At 37.7% G+C, this 14,634-nt stretch overlaps 2 protein-coding genes and 1 long non-coding RNA gene across 3 annotated transcripts in view; 1 reads left to right on the plus strand and 2 right to left on the minus strand.

Annotated features, from left to right (window-relative positions):
* Positions 1-828: 828 nt before the first annotated feature.
* On the plus strand, positions 829-2,047 carry LOC107704335 (homeobox protein Dlx2b-like). The gene is made up of 3 exons (XM_016507226.1): positions 829-1,147; positions 1,244-1,428; positions 1,559-2,047. The coding sequence occupies exons 1-3, from the start codon at positions 829-831 to the stop codon at positions 1,880-1,882; spliced, it is 828 nt and encodes a 275-aa protein (XP_016362712.1). The 3' UTR covers positions 1,883-2,047.
* A 3,810-nt stretch (positions 2,048-5,857) lies between these two features.
* The window catches only part of metap1d (methionyl aminopeptidase type 1D (mitochondrial)), a 16,088-nt gene continuing 7,311 nt past the window's right edge, over positions 5,858-14,634 (minus strand). Inside the window, exons 2-10 of the mRNA XM_016507225.1 lie at positions 13,416-13,582; positions 13,148-13,297; positions 12,886-13,034; positions 11,116-11,158; positions 10,627-10,790; positions 7,622-7,719; positions 7,041-7,088; positions 6,835-6,913; positions 5,858-5,981 (exon numbers count right to left, since the gene is read on the minus strand). Of these exons, the coding sequence (XP_016362711.1) occupies positions 5,903-5,981; positions 6,835-6,913; positions 7,041-7,088; positions 7,622-7,719; positions 10,627-10,790; positions 11,116-11,158; positions 12,886-13,034; positions 13,148-13,297; positions 13,416-13,582 (977 nt within the window). The 3' untranslated portion in view covers positions 5,858-5,902. The remainder of the gene's footprint in view (positions 5,982-6,834; positions 6,914-7,040; positions 7,089-7,621; positions 7,720-10,626; positions 10,791-11,115; positions 11,159-12,885; positions 13,035-13,147; positions 13,298-13,415; positions 13,583-14,634) is intronic.
* LOC107704336 (uncharacterized) lies at positions 8,542-9,736 on the minus strand. The gene is made up of 3 exons (XR_001635949.1): positions 9,660-9,736; positions 9,171-9,334; positions 8,542-8,705 (listed from the first exon to the last, which is right to left on the minus strand). It is a non-coding gene; the product is annotated as an uncharacterized LOC107704336 (long non-coding RNA).

Consider the following 14,634-nt stretch of genomic DNA (forward strand, 5'->3'; position numbering starts at 1 on the left):
CTGCTTCCGTAAGATACACTGACAACATTTCAACGATAGATGGCATTCCAGTTAAACCGTGCTTCTCAACAATGAGGAAACATATCCCTTTAATCAAGACTGTAAGCTTCATTTGATACTTTTAGACTATTACTTGGTCTAAATGTAAGCCATTGATCGAGTAATTTACATGCGTACTGCTCAATTTGAAAGGCTAAAGGTTCAGGGTTCATCTTAGGTTGCATATAAACAAGAAAATTACATTCGAATGACATAGAATTCAGTTAGGTGCACAAAAAATGTTCCTACTACAGAAAAAGACAATGCTCCTTTATTTCATTCTCCCTGGCTATTTTCCATCTGGAAAAAAATAGTCCTGTCTTCTTTCATTTTTTTCTCTCTATATTTAGCTATTTTTTCTCTCTTTTTGAAATTCACCAATTTTTCGATTTTAATTTATTTAGTAAGTGAATGGTTATATTTTTTTACTTTTTGTAAAGAATAGCTAAATCCCTTAAGACCAAGGCTGCAAGATATTTTGTTATTTCGACTTGACAGAGGTCTTCCTTCAGCTGGCAGTGCTTCTTAGAACTGCCTGCTAACCGATTGGTTCGCTTTACCACATGACGCCCAGTATATGGCCCGCCCGTCAGCGTCTCCAAGGCAGAAACCGCCGCGGAGCTCAAACCCTCTATCAGCTATGGATATGTAACTTAAGGTGAAACAAACTACCTCCATAAGTTGTGTGATTTTTGTATCACCGGTTATTTGTTAGAGGTGCAGATTTTGAATAGGCTATTTTAAGTGGTCACGGTAAGTAAATTCAGTTCACTGTTTTTTTCCTGCAAAATGACCGCTGTTCTGGATAGCCTTGGCTCGGATATGCATACAACCCATATTACCTCGAGCAGCTTCAGTACCGTTCACAAGTCGCAGGATTCCCCAACATTGCCGGTGTCAACTGTGACCGACAGCAACTTCTACAGTAGTTCACAGACAGGTCACTGCGCGGGGACAGCGTACGCACAACTGGCATCTTATTCCTATCATCCTGGTACAGTGGGTAATGTTCACTACAGCCCAAAGGCTTACGATTTAGGCTATGCTTCTTCCTATGGCGCTTATGGAACGTATGGACCCAGTTCTTCACCAACTCCAACCGAACCAGGTAAGACCGCCTCAGTATTCCCAAACGTCGTTTTCTGTTGCCTATTGTCGTGTTGTGATATTTTACAATGACAATTTTTGTGGTTAATTTTGATAGAGAAAGAAGAGAGTGAGCCAGAGGTGCGCATGGTGAATGGAAAGCCAAAGAAAGTCCGGAAACCGCGAACCATCTACTCCAGTTTTCAGCTGGCGGCTCTCCAGCGCAGATTCCAGAAGACCCAGTATCTCGCGCTCCCAGAACGCGCCGAATTGGCGGCTTCTATGGGCCTCACACAGACCCAGGTCAAACGCGGCTCTTTTACTGCATGCTTTGGCTATAAGTTTGAAGCTGTATTTCTGTACTTTTATTTATTTTAACGTAGAGTTGTGTTATTTCATGTTTAACTTAGACGCGCTTTGTTTTGCGCCACAGGTGAAGATATGGTTTCAGAACCGACGCTCAAAATTCAAAAAGTTGTGGAAAAACGGCGAGATTCCATCAGACCAGGTTGCTGCCGGTGACTCTCCCTCTAGTACTCCTCCACCACAAGCAGGTTGGGATTTCCCACCGAACCAGACACCGAACGACGGAGACACAGTTTCAGAGCAGCCCACTGGGCCACCAAACACCACCGCCCCATCGTTTTTGACAAACTATTCATGGTACTCATCCACGAATCCAGTCACACATCTACAGCCCAGTACCTTAATACAACCTCATCACAGCTCTGCCATGAGTGCTGGGGCCATATTCTAACAGAGGACTAAAATGGCCGAATACACCTGTTGTAGGAGGATATAGGCCTATTCTGTCACTGGACTTATATCTTAGGAAAACATTAACTCTAAAATCTATTTTCAGGCTGGGTTTGCTAAAGATGTTTGCCGTGGAATTCTTTGGCGCCACTAATGCGCGCAAGCAACGCACATTAAATTATTTTTCTATTTATTTATTTGTTTTCGTTATAGTCAAAATGAAAGGGGTAATCAGATATGTTTATTTCACATTCCAAGTACAAACGGGTAGCCTTTTTCGTGTGTTGTACAGAATATATTAGATTTAGTGATAAATCTATTAAAATGCTTATAACCTGCAGTCATAATTAAATGTGCGTTTTACTATCAGTTTAACGTTTGGTTCTTTGATTGTCGTTTCAAGTTGTTTTTCTTCAACCCAAGGATTTTGTGGAACTGTGTTTTTTTTTTTTCAGGTTTTGCTCTATAAAAACGATTCTTCATTGGTCGTAAAAGTCTTGTAAAGGATCGTAGGCTACAACTGGTCTGTAACGTGTGTGTGTGTGTGTTGATATTTCCACGTTCTTTTAACCTGGCATCTAACAATTTTTACTTTTAACGTGGCAACCAAGCACTTATTTGGCTAAAACGCATGAATGAAACCGTATAAATGAAAGAGACCCCGTTTGAATTTGGAACGCTCGCTGCGTAAAGACAACATGGGTTCATATGCACTAATTTAATATTTACAGAAATTAAGAAATTATGTCTGCATAGGAGACTTTGCAGACTTTTCCTGTACATATCTCCGTTTCTTTTGCACACGTAATGCATGTGTGATTATTCGGTAGAGCGAATCTGACCCTATTTAATCCTTTGTAAATGTTTTTGATGAGGAGGTATCCTGTACCTCTGGGCATGAGGGGGAGCGCCTGGCATTCGGACGCGTCTTGACATGCGCAGAAGGAGATGCGAGGGCGTTCCGCGTGCGGCGAGGGCTCTTCCCACTCCAGACTCTCTGGAGTCAGCTCGCTCCTCTTCCAGACGTTTAATGAACGCCACTCAACCAGAGAGAAAAAAATCATAAAACCGCCTCAAGCAGACCGCCCTGGAAACATTCTCCTCGAGTCCCCGCTTCCAGCTCCAGCACAGCCTTGAGCTATTCTTGTACGGGGACACGCAGTTTCTCATTGCCTCACGTCTTTACATGGTCAAGTTCAATATTTTTGGAACTAAAATAGTTACTGGAATAGGTGGGAGACCCGGCTTAACTCTGAGGGCAAAACACCACTTGCACCAATTTTACAAATTAATATGAGGCTTTTGCTCATGTTTCATATTATACAGCACCTGTAATCTAGTCCATGTATGTTTATTTGTCATTGTGAAACTGGGATTAAAAGTTGCTTTACCTAATTGTAATTAAGGCAAATGCATATTACAAATGGATTGCATATTTTCTTTATTAGGCCCTCAAATCGTGTGAATATTTTTATATAACTTTCTTGAACTATTAATAATCGCTAAAATAAAAATAAAAAAATAAACATTTGTTCTACCTAAACATATTAAATTGTAGGCTATATTAAAGGGAAAAATTGAACAGAATATCTCAAATCAATCAACTTGGCCGAACAAACAAACAAAGCGCAGCATAACAAAACAGCATAATAACAGAATCATCAGTAGGCTATTCCCGAAGTTTACCCACGAACTATTATAAAGAATAACGTTTCAGGGGCTGTTGTAACTAATCGTTTATCTTATATGATTTGTTGCTTTTGAGGTTCATTCGCGCTTCCGCGGTTTTTCTAAATACGGACATAGTGGTTGGGGCCCGGATCCTTTGATTCTTATTGAAAAAGACGACTATTTTTATTCTGATTTTGGGAATCTGATTCTCAAACCCACCAGGTCACCATGGCATATCTTTGCAGGTACAGCAAATGCTACTATGATGGTAGCACATTTTACCGTTCTGCTTCGTTCCTTATGTCAACATTCACAGCTGGCAGTAATTGAAATGCCAGGGCTTATTTGCAACCACACCACTATATGAGTCCAAATGACTGCTTCCGTATGGATTCAAAGCTACATCCGCATGAAGCAGAGCAGAGGGTCTCTGTAATATTTCTAGAATAGAAAAGAGAGGAAACATTTTGCGGTTTAATCTGTAATGATATTTTGTAGTGCATTGGCATTATTATTAATCACTTTCTGTGTACTGCAGAAAAAAGTGGGCTGTCAGTAACGCAACAGTTGATTTGCATAGCCAATATTTTGCTGGATCTCATGACATTTTTTTTTTTTCTTTGCCATGACGACAAATGTATTGTACGATTAAAGAGAAAGCAAATAACTACAGAGCATTCACATAGCCAAACCAAGCCCAAATTAAACGAACAACATAATAAAAAACTATAGCCTACTTCAGATAGGAACAGATCACAAAATGTCGTAGCCTAAATAAAACAGTAAAATAAATATGGAAAGATGCAACGAAAAGTGAGCGAAATGCGAGATTTTAAGTTTAAAATCAATTCGTTTAGAGTCAATATAATGATCAGGAACATCCTTCATGACAGAAGACAGCACCTGACCCCTATTGCTATTCCCTGCCTATTCCTTTTTCTTTTGTCCGACTGAAAAGAGTCCCTCCGCGCCAGAAATTGCTCGCAATTGCGACAGACAGATGAAAATGCGTGAGGATGCACAAAAACCAAATGGCTGCAATTATGATTCGATTTAATGAGCACAGCTTAGAAAGGCAGGCACCATGCGGTCAGAAAGTGCGATCAAATCACATAAACTAGTAGACCTATACAAATAGGCCTAAACAGATATGCTTAATAATAATAATGTAGAAACTATTCCTTTTGTGCTTAATAATAATAATGTATAGAAACAATTCCTTGGTCTTTACATATTCCATCATCATAATCTAAGGACTTTAGTAAAACAAACAATGCGCGTTTAAATGTTACATGGTGTCGTTTACATCTCGTTTTATACGTACACATCATTTGCTTTATACGTTTTGTTTTTAATAGGCTATCGATTCTTAGTTAAAAAAAAAAAAAACATACAAACGTAAATTTATAGGTGATTTATGTGCGCGTTTCTTTAGTCTAAATATAGAGCTTACGGACTGTTTCATGCAAAAGCAGAAGGAAACTTCCCAGATGGCACAGCCACCGAAAGCTACGGATTAACTAGTAAGGGTCACAATGTAATTAACTTTAATTGTACACATCATAGAGGCACAGCCATTAAACAGATGCAGAATGGAAGCCGGTTTGTGGAGAGAGTTCGTGCTCATGTAAGCGCACTTTCTGATCACTCATTTGACGTATTTTATTCAGTGTGTGTTTTTAAGCGATTTAATATTCACAAAATATGATTACTTTTTTTTATACCATCCACACACTTCAAAACGCAAATTGTAAGACTGAAAGCTATGAACACACTGCTATTCTCACTGAGAATACATGCGCATTTCAGACAGCAGAATTCAAACTCTGTCAAATGTCAGACAGCATAAGCAGTTTGCCAATGACGCCGTGAAACAGATATGATTATAGGGTATTCTTGATACGCTACACATGGCTCATACAGAAACCCCTGGCCCATAAATATAATCACCTCTCGAGAGATGCACAGCGCTAACTACATTACTGCGGAGTAATATTATGATGTACGGAGAAACCCCGCCATAATAATAAGACGTAATGACATTTCATTCCCTGTGCTTTCAATGAGTTCAGTCAGAGATGACATCAGAAACCAAAGAGTTTGGAATAGTGAAGAGATTTTGAAACTCATTACATAATAACCTACATGCATTAAACAATTAACCCTATTAATTCAAACGGGCTGGAGTTGCACAGCTGTTTCAAGAAGCCATTTGGTCAGGCTAACAAAATGAGATGAAACACTGGATAAATGTTAAGAAACATTTATTTAAATAACAGATTCTATTATTTTAAAAACGCAGATCCATCTCACAGGTCACACTTCAAGATGTCCCATAATTCTTGTCCGGTCAATCTTCATCTGGTAGTTTTGTCAGAATCTCTACACCATCGCTGGTGATTACAACCGTGTGTTCAAATTGGGCCGATCTGAGTATTAACACACAAGAAAACAAACACACAGGTGAACATGTTGAGATTTAGTCATTTATCTAAAATCAGTGGTTCTCAACCAGGGGTCTGGGACCCATAAGGGCCTCAGCAAACTTCTATGAGTGCCGCAAGATGACAAAGTAATTTAAAATAAGACGAAACAAGCATTAACAACTAAAATATATAAATGTGTGATTTCAATACCTGGAAAAATTCTATAATAATAATAATGTAAAAAGAATAATAAGATTTTACACCATTAGCATTTTTATATATTTATATACAATTCTTGTCTAGTTATGCCAAGCTCTAAAACATTTTGTCAGGTAAAAATGGTTAGTTTAAATATTTTTTTAAAATCCCTTAATCCTTTTTCAGTAAATCACAATGAGGGCCTTGGAGTCAAAAAGGTTGAGAACAACTGCCTTAGATGTAGAATTAAAATAAGGAATCTATCCATTTTCTTATATTGCATATTACCCCAGTCAACCTTAAAAATCAGAGCTCTAATCAACCACTGACCAAGTAGTAACACTCTGCTCTCACCTGCCAACAGGGCAATCAGCTCATTTGCAATTAACACTGAACTGCTCTCCAGTGAAATATATGCAGTTAAAGGAAGGTTTATGCCAGAGTACTTAGCTCTCTATTTGCTTCAAATTCTGAGGGTACTTAGTCTTTCCAAGCTAAATGTCAACAGCCAATAGAAATAAAGTTCTTGAAGATTCTCAATAGAATTTGGCCACTTATTCTTGCATGAAGTAATGAATGATTAATGTAGGCTACATTTAAATGGCTGCATTGGGCTCTCATTAGAAGTGTGGAAGGAGAAATTGAACACAACATGCACCTTTTGTCATCCACAGATACAGCAGTCCACTTGTCCTTCAGGATCTTGAATTCTGAGGATCCTTCCATAAGAATGGGTTCTGGAAAAATGGACGGATGGTTTAACTTCCTGAAAACGTACAAATTCATGCTTCCGCTGATGTTCTTAATAACATTCAATCAGTCGGTCATCTAAAACAAAGATGAGTACACACATACTGTACAGACCTATGGTGAAGGACATGCCCTCTTCCATCTGTAGGTCATTGTCATTGGCTGTAAAAGAGAAAAGAAGCATGAACCACCATTGGTGCTTGGGCCCTAATTAATGGTAAAACATCTTAGCTGATCACATTAATGAACTGTATTCATATATATGTATTCATAAAACTTAAAATAAATTAGAGTTAATTCATCCAAAACTAAAAATTATGCCATCATTTACTAACCTTCATTTTAATCTAAACCTGCACTATAGAAGATATTAGGGTCCAAACTATATTAAATATTTGACTTTCATTGTAAGGACAATGCAATTAGATTACTTACTTTCATTGTAGGGACAAACAAAAACAACAACAAAAACCCCTGTGACATTTTTCAAAATATCTTCTTTTGTGTTCTACAGAAGAAATTCAGTTATACAGGTTTGGACAACATAAAAAAAAAAAAAGAGTAAATAATGACAGAACTTTCATTTTTGAGTGAAGTATAAAGTATAAGTCAACCATGGCAAATTGAGATATAATTTCTGAATATTAAGTCAAATAAATTAATAATACATCAAATAATGATGTATAAACTCTCACCATGATGCCATATCTCTGGATAACCATGGAAATATGTTCCGATCCCATGACCGATAAAATATGGACACACACGGAATCCATTTGAATTTGCTACTTTGCTGTAATTCAGAAAGAAAAAAGAAGTACTCAAATTTATGTTTTAGCCAGGTTTATTCTGGTTGATGTATGATAAATTGCTTGTATATTTTCCTCTTTTGGATAAAAGTGTCTGATAAATGATTATAAGTGTAAAATTAAATTTTCTCATTGGGTAAAAAAAAAATTCTGGTTTACCCACGTGCCTACACCCAATTAGGGCGTTGCCTGTGAGATGTCAAATTTAACTATGTTGCCTACATGTAAATAACATTTTCACTGTGAATAAGGCATGCTTGAAATGTTCTCGCATAGTTGTTTTTTTATATTCCGGGAGGGGGAAGGTAGAGGACAAAGGTGTATAACAGACAAAAAGAAAAAGATGCAAGAGAAAGAATAAAAGACCGAGACAAAGAATTGTAAAGAGAGAGAGCAGCAGAGAGGATGCTAGGGTGCCAGCATGATAAAAAAATAAATAAAAGCAAGAGATGGAGAGAAGGAGTGAAAGAGAGGTCTAAGTGCTTTTTCCTGAGGAGAGGTAATTGTTCCCTCTGTGTGTATATAATAACAGTGTATGTCCCTGCAGAAGCTCAGAATCCTACGCAGGGAGAGAGAAAGAGAGAGAGAAACAAAAGCATTGCTTCCTCAGACACAGAGGACATTTCTACTGCTACACTGCACAAAATGAACAAAAAGCTCATTTAATCACTCGACTGAATTATTTTTAAGATTGAAGTAAAATACACATTTATATGATGAAAGTAAAAATAAAATATTCACAATTTTTTAGCTATACGTTTTGACCTTGAACCCATTTCAGCATCTTCACAATTGATATTGTGCACATTTAAGTCTTTGCATTAGAAGTGGAAATTCAATAGGATGTTGTTAAAGATGTTTCTGTACTGTATGTGAGTGATTAAGTATGTCCTCTCTCTGTGAAAAGGCTCCTGCGGATCTTTTCGTGTCTCTGTGGGGAGCTGAATCCACCCTGGCAGAGTCTACGATTCTCAAAGACAGCAGGAGCAAGCCTGTAATTTACATCGCTCGCTCTCTCTCTCTCTCTCTCTCTCTCTCTCCCCCTCACACACACACACACACGGACACTTGCACACATGCACACATCCAACAAGACAAACTAACCTGTAATTTACACCCCATTGCAGGAAAAACCCCATTGCACTCTGGGTAATTGCTTGCTCGGAGCTCACTGAGAAATACATTAACTCTGTGCAGTCCTTCTTCAGACACTACACTATCAAATAAGGACTGACGAGGCAAGATTGCTGTCTTTTTTCTACTTTTGTGCACAAGAGGGATAACAGAGAGGTTTAGAGGTTAGATGTGCTTTTTTTAACAAGAGCAAGTTGGAAAATGCAGTGAATAAAAGAAAATTTCCCACAGACATCACTCTTGAAGGTGCGAGATGCTGTCAGGAATTCAATCTGGGATGATTGTGGGAATGAACACACACCTGATAGTGTTGCCAATGACGCACAGAGGTTGACCTGGTCCACAGGCGGCAATGGCCTGATCTCTGCACTGTCGAGCCACATCCACTAACTTCCTGCCCTGTTCATTCACTGAGCCAATCAGAAATGTTTCTGAGGTGTCTCCGTGGTAACCTTCTAGATAAACCTACAAAATACATATAGCATCCACTATTTACATTTACATTTTATGATTTAGCAGATGCTTTTATCCAAAGCGACTTACAAATGAGGGTATCAAAACAACAAAAGAGTAACAATATGTAAGTGTTGTGACAAGTCCCGGTTAGTCTAACGCAGTATACTGTACACATCAAAGTTTTTTTTTTCTTAGAATAAATTAAAAGAATAAAAAGTAGATAGAATAGAAAAAGAATAGAGAACACTAGTGTTAAAGGGTCAAGTTTTTTAAACTTTATTAATTTTAAATCTAACAGCAATTAACTAGCTTAGAATTTAAACAGAGGACTCACTGTGACATCTATATTGATGATATCTCCATCCTGCAATGGCCGACTAGAAAACAAAATACAATACTGACAGTATGTAAGGTGTTAAAAATACATAAATACAAAAAAATAAAAATTAATACGTACATGCTTTTAACTTCTGAATTAAAATTAATTTCTATATATTTTTGGGTGCATAAAATACGAAATGACACCATAAGAAAAGAAGCCTCAGTAGAGCAGAATAAAATTCTTAAAAAAATTAAGTAGCTGGTATTTTCTTAGAAAAATGTTTTAACAAAACTGCTTATTAATATTTGAAGAAGAAAACAAAATTGTAGTCATGAGGTGCAACCATTAAAATCATGTGGTGCAACTATAACATCCAGAAAAAACCCTGATGTTGTGACTCTCTAAAAACTTTTTAGTTATAAATTAAAAATTATATTTTTATCTTGACAAATTTATCTATTTATTACAATAACTCGCATCTAGGGCTGGGTTATATGACGATATATATCGGATGGACGAAATTAAAAGTCTATCGTTTCATATTATGCTCTATCGTTTATTTCGTGGTGCCGCAACATACATTGTTTACGGCAATACTTTTTTATCATTTGAATGACGGCAGTCTTACATGCATTACACGGGGATGCAGGCAGAAAGGTGAATAACAGCATGCGCGCTCACGTCACTTTGCTGTGCGCGTGGTCATGAAAACTTCATGTTTGCACGCTTTTTTAAGCACTGCAGTTTAAAACAACTGATTTTAGGCCGTTGAAACACAAACAACAGAGCTATATGCGCGCGCTGTCTCTGTTTCTGTGTGAGAGAAAATCTCTCACTGCTCTTGACTAATTCACTTTTGTAAATAGGATAAGAAAAATAAATAAATAAATAAATAATAATGCTAATAATTATGCATATATATATATATATATATATATATATATATATATATATATAGATTGTGGGAATGAACACACACCTGATAGTGTTGCCAATGACGCACAGAGGTTGACCTGGTCCACAGGCGGCAATGGCCTGATCTCTGCACTGTCGAGCCACATCCACTAACTTCCTGCCCTGTTCATTCACTGAGCCAATCAGAAATGTTTCTGAGGTGTCTCCGTGGTAACCTTCTAGATAAACCTACAAAATACATATAGCATCCACTATTTACATTTACATTTTATGATTTAGCAGATGCTTTTATCCAAAGCGACTTACAAATGAGGGTATCAAAACAACAAAAGAGTAACAATATGTAAGTGTTGTGACAAGTCCCGGTTAGTCTAACGCAGTATACTGTACACATCAAAGTTTTTTTTTTCTTAGAATAAATTAAAAGAATAAAAAGTAGATAGAATAGAAAAAGAATAGAGAACACTAGTGTTAAAGGGTCAAGTTTTTTAAACTTTATTAATTTTAAATCTAACAGCAATTAACTAGCTTAGAATTTAAACAGAGGACTCACTGTGACATCTATATTGATGATATCTCCATCCTGCAATGGCCGACTAGAAAACAAAATACAATACTGACAGTATGTAAGGTGTTAAAAATACATAAATACAAAAAAATAAAAATTAATACGTACATGCTTTTAACTTCTGAATTAAAATTAATTTCTATATATTTTTGGGTGCATAAAATACGAAATGACACCATAAGAAAAGAAGCCTCAGTAGAGCAGAATAAAATTCTTAAAAAAATTAAGTAGCTGGTATTTTCTTAGAAAAATGTTTTAACAAAACTGCTTATTAATATTTGAAGAAGAAAACAAAATTGTAGTCATGAGGTGCAACCATTAAAATCATGTGGTGCAACTATAACATCCAGAAAAAACCCTGATGTTGTGACTCTCTAAAAACTTTTTAGTTATAAATTAAAAATTATATTTTTATCTTGACAAATTTATCTATTTATTACAATAACTCGCATCTAGGGCTGGGTGATATGACGATATATATCGGATGGACGAAATTAAAAGTCTATCGTTTCATATTATGCTCTATCGTTTATTTCGTGGTGCCGCAACATACATTGTTTACGGCAATACTTTTTTATCATTTGAATGACGGCAGTCTTACATGCATTACACGGGGATGCATGAATAACAGCATGCGCGCTCACGTCACTTTGCTGTGCGCGTGGTCATGAAAACTTCATGTTTGCACGCTTTTTTAAGCACTGCAGTTTAAAACAACTGATTTTAGGCCGTTGAAACAAAAATCTCTCACTGCTCTTGACTAATTCACTTTTGTAAATAGGATAAGAAAAATAAATAAATAAATAAATAATAATGCTAATAATTATGCATATATATGGTATCAAAGATTTTAATATCATAAAAACCTTATTAAAAGAAAAAAAAAACTATATTGTGATATATATCGTGATATAAAATTACTCATATCGTGATACAAGATTTTGGTCATATCGCCCACCCCTACACCCCTGGTTACACTACTTGACTTTTTGAGTCAATGAATTCAGACCTTTCTTGAAAACGGTATAAAAGTTTTTAAACAATAAATACAACACAAATACAAAGAGTACATTACAATCCTGCTACTAGAGGGCAAAAACCCTGAAAAGTTTAGCTCCAACCCTAAACACACCTACTCTAATTAACCGAGATCTTTAGAAGTGGTAGAAACATAGCCGCTTTAAGTCAAGTCTCCAAAGTTAACAGAAAAATGTGTAATGCTGCAGCACTCTAGAGAGAATGGATGTCAATACGCTGAACAATATGCTTTTTTGAGAAAGCAGCTTATCAATTAATGAACCGGCAACCTGTCCACTAATCTTCAACCTGTTTGCCATTAAACATTTATTTTGGAGTGAAAAATATTTTGAGCAAAAATTGTTTTATAAGAGTAGTCACAGACAATTTCGAAAGAGGTAGGAATCAGTTAAGACACTTCTCATTCATTTCTATGGAATCTGCGAACAGTGACTGACTGTCACACAATGACAGAAATTCAGCACGGCATGCATGATCCAAGTTGGCTGTTATGCTTTCTCCAATTGTAGAGCCACAGAGGTTGGTATCTACCAGTAATAAGACCATATCTGCTGGAAACGTCTAGGCATGCGTGTTGGAGCAGGTTGGAACTAAACTCTGCAGGATGTTGGCCCTTCAGGAGCAGGACTGTTCCATGCCACTGACACATATACTAACAAACAAAAGTATAGACATGCAGTCACAACAAAGCACTTATGTTTGATAGCACTGAGTTACCTGTCTGGAATGCCATGGCATACTACATTGTTAACAGAGGTGCAGACTGACTTCGGAAAGCCCCCGTAATGTAAAGGAGAGGGGTAGGCATTGTGACGAATGGCTTCCTGATGGACTATAAAGTCTATTTCATCGGTCGTCATACCAACCTAGAAAACAAACAATATAGGTGACAGCGTCTGCAAAAAAACAATTCAAGGATGTGTCACATCAAGCTTATTCACCGTTACATTCTCAAATTCCAGGAAAGTGTAGAGTATACCTTCAAACTCTTTCCTGCCAGGAGCAGTATGTGTCTGGCTAGTTGACATGCTCGTCTCAATCCCTGGATCTGCTCCTCATCTTTAAACTCTATGTAATCTGGCCACTCAGGCACTTTGCTGGATGACACATAGTCTGGCTTCTGGATGTGCTGAGAGAAGAGAGTATATATAAAGAACATTTGTGATGCATAAAGCTCAAAAATCAATTCTTTTTTCCAATTTAATCAATATTAAATTGTTAGTGTCACTTGTTGAGGCTGTAATTACCTTGGGTACAGCATAAGAGGGACGCACTACAGCAGGCCAGACCACACTGTGAGAACTATTTGATTTCTTCCAGAAGAAACATCGGTGAGGTGGGCATTGGTGGGCAGCAGATGAGCTTCTATGGCAGCTGGGCAGCTGTGCTACTCTCTGTAGCAGCCTTGAACCACCTATACACAGCCAAAGAGATGAACAAAGGATGTGATTATGCACTGCGAAGTGGATTTCTCAGAGGTGTGTGAAGTGTGATGTTTGTTTATTCATTTTTTTAACACCATGTTAGCATCGGGGCTATTTACATGGCAAACACAAGGTCAGCATCATCTGATTTTTTAGCATCGTTACTCCAGTCACACGAGCCTTCAGAAATCATTCTAATATTCTGATTTGCTGCTCAAAAAAACATTTATTACTATTATGTTTTAAAGGTCCCATATTGTTAAAACTGAAATTTCCTGGCTTTTTTCATGATAACTGAGGTCTAGGTGCTATGTAACTACCATATAAGTTTCAAAACAGTCAGTCCACAGTAAAATTCACACAGCCTCCATAAAGTAGCTGTGATTTTTCACGAACCGCTGTGACTTCCGTAAAAAGTTGATGTCAGAACATCTCGGTTACGTATGTAACCTTGGTTCCCTGAATAGGGGAACGAGATGCTGCGATGACGTCATCGCTTTGGAACACCTTCGGTGTGACGAATGTCTGAAGCCCTTATACCATCACGCCAATTCATTGGCCAAATTGCGCTTAGCACCGCCCCCAATGCGCACGTAGGTGAGCTATATAGCGTGCTGTGCGCTATTTCCATCAGATTTCACTGATTTACGAAGGAAGCGCTATCAAGGTATGGAACGGCCCAGCATCGCAGCATCTCGTTCCCCTATTCAGGGAACCAAGGTTACATACGTAACCGAGATGGTCCCTCTCATAGGCTCACTTCGATGCTGCGATGACGTCATCGCTTTGGGAACGCTATACCATAATGCCTGACGTACCTTAGATAGCTAGAAGACCAAGGAAAGCGTCTGCTCAAGCGGATAAGACCCGGGAGCCAGGAGCCATCCTCACGTCCAGACTGTAAAACTTGATGAAGGTGCTAGGAGAGGACCATCCTGCCGCAGCACAAACATCTTCCATCGAGGACCCCTTGAAAAAGGCCTGAGAAGAAGCCACTGCTCTCGTAGAATGAGCACGCACCCCTAGAGGCGAAGTCAAGCCA

This window comes from Sinocyclocheilus anshuiensis, unplaced genomic scaffold (genome assembly GCF_001515605.1).
Source record: "Sinocyclocheilus anshuiensis isolate Anshui unplaced genomic scaffold, SAMN03320099.WGS_v1.1 scaffold1448, whole genome shotgun sequence".
NCBI classification, from domain to species: Eukaryota; Metazoa; Chordata; class Actinopteri; order Cypriniformes; family Cyprinidae; genus Sinocyclocheilus; species Sinocyclocheilus anshuiensis.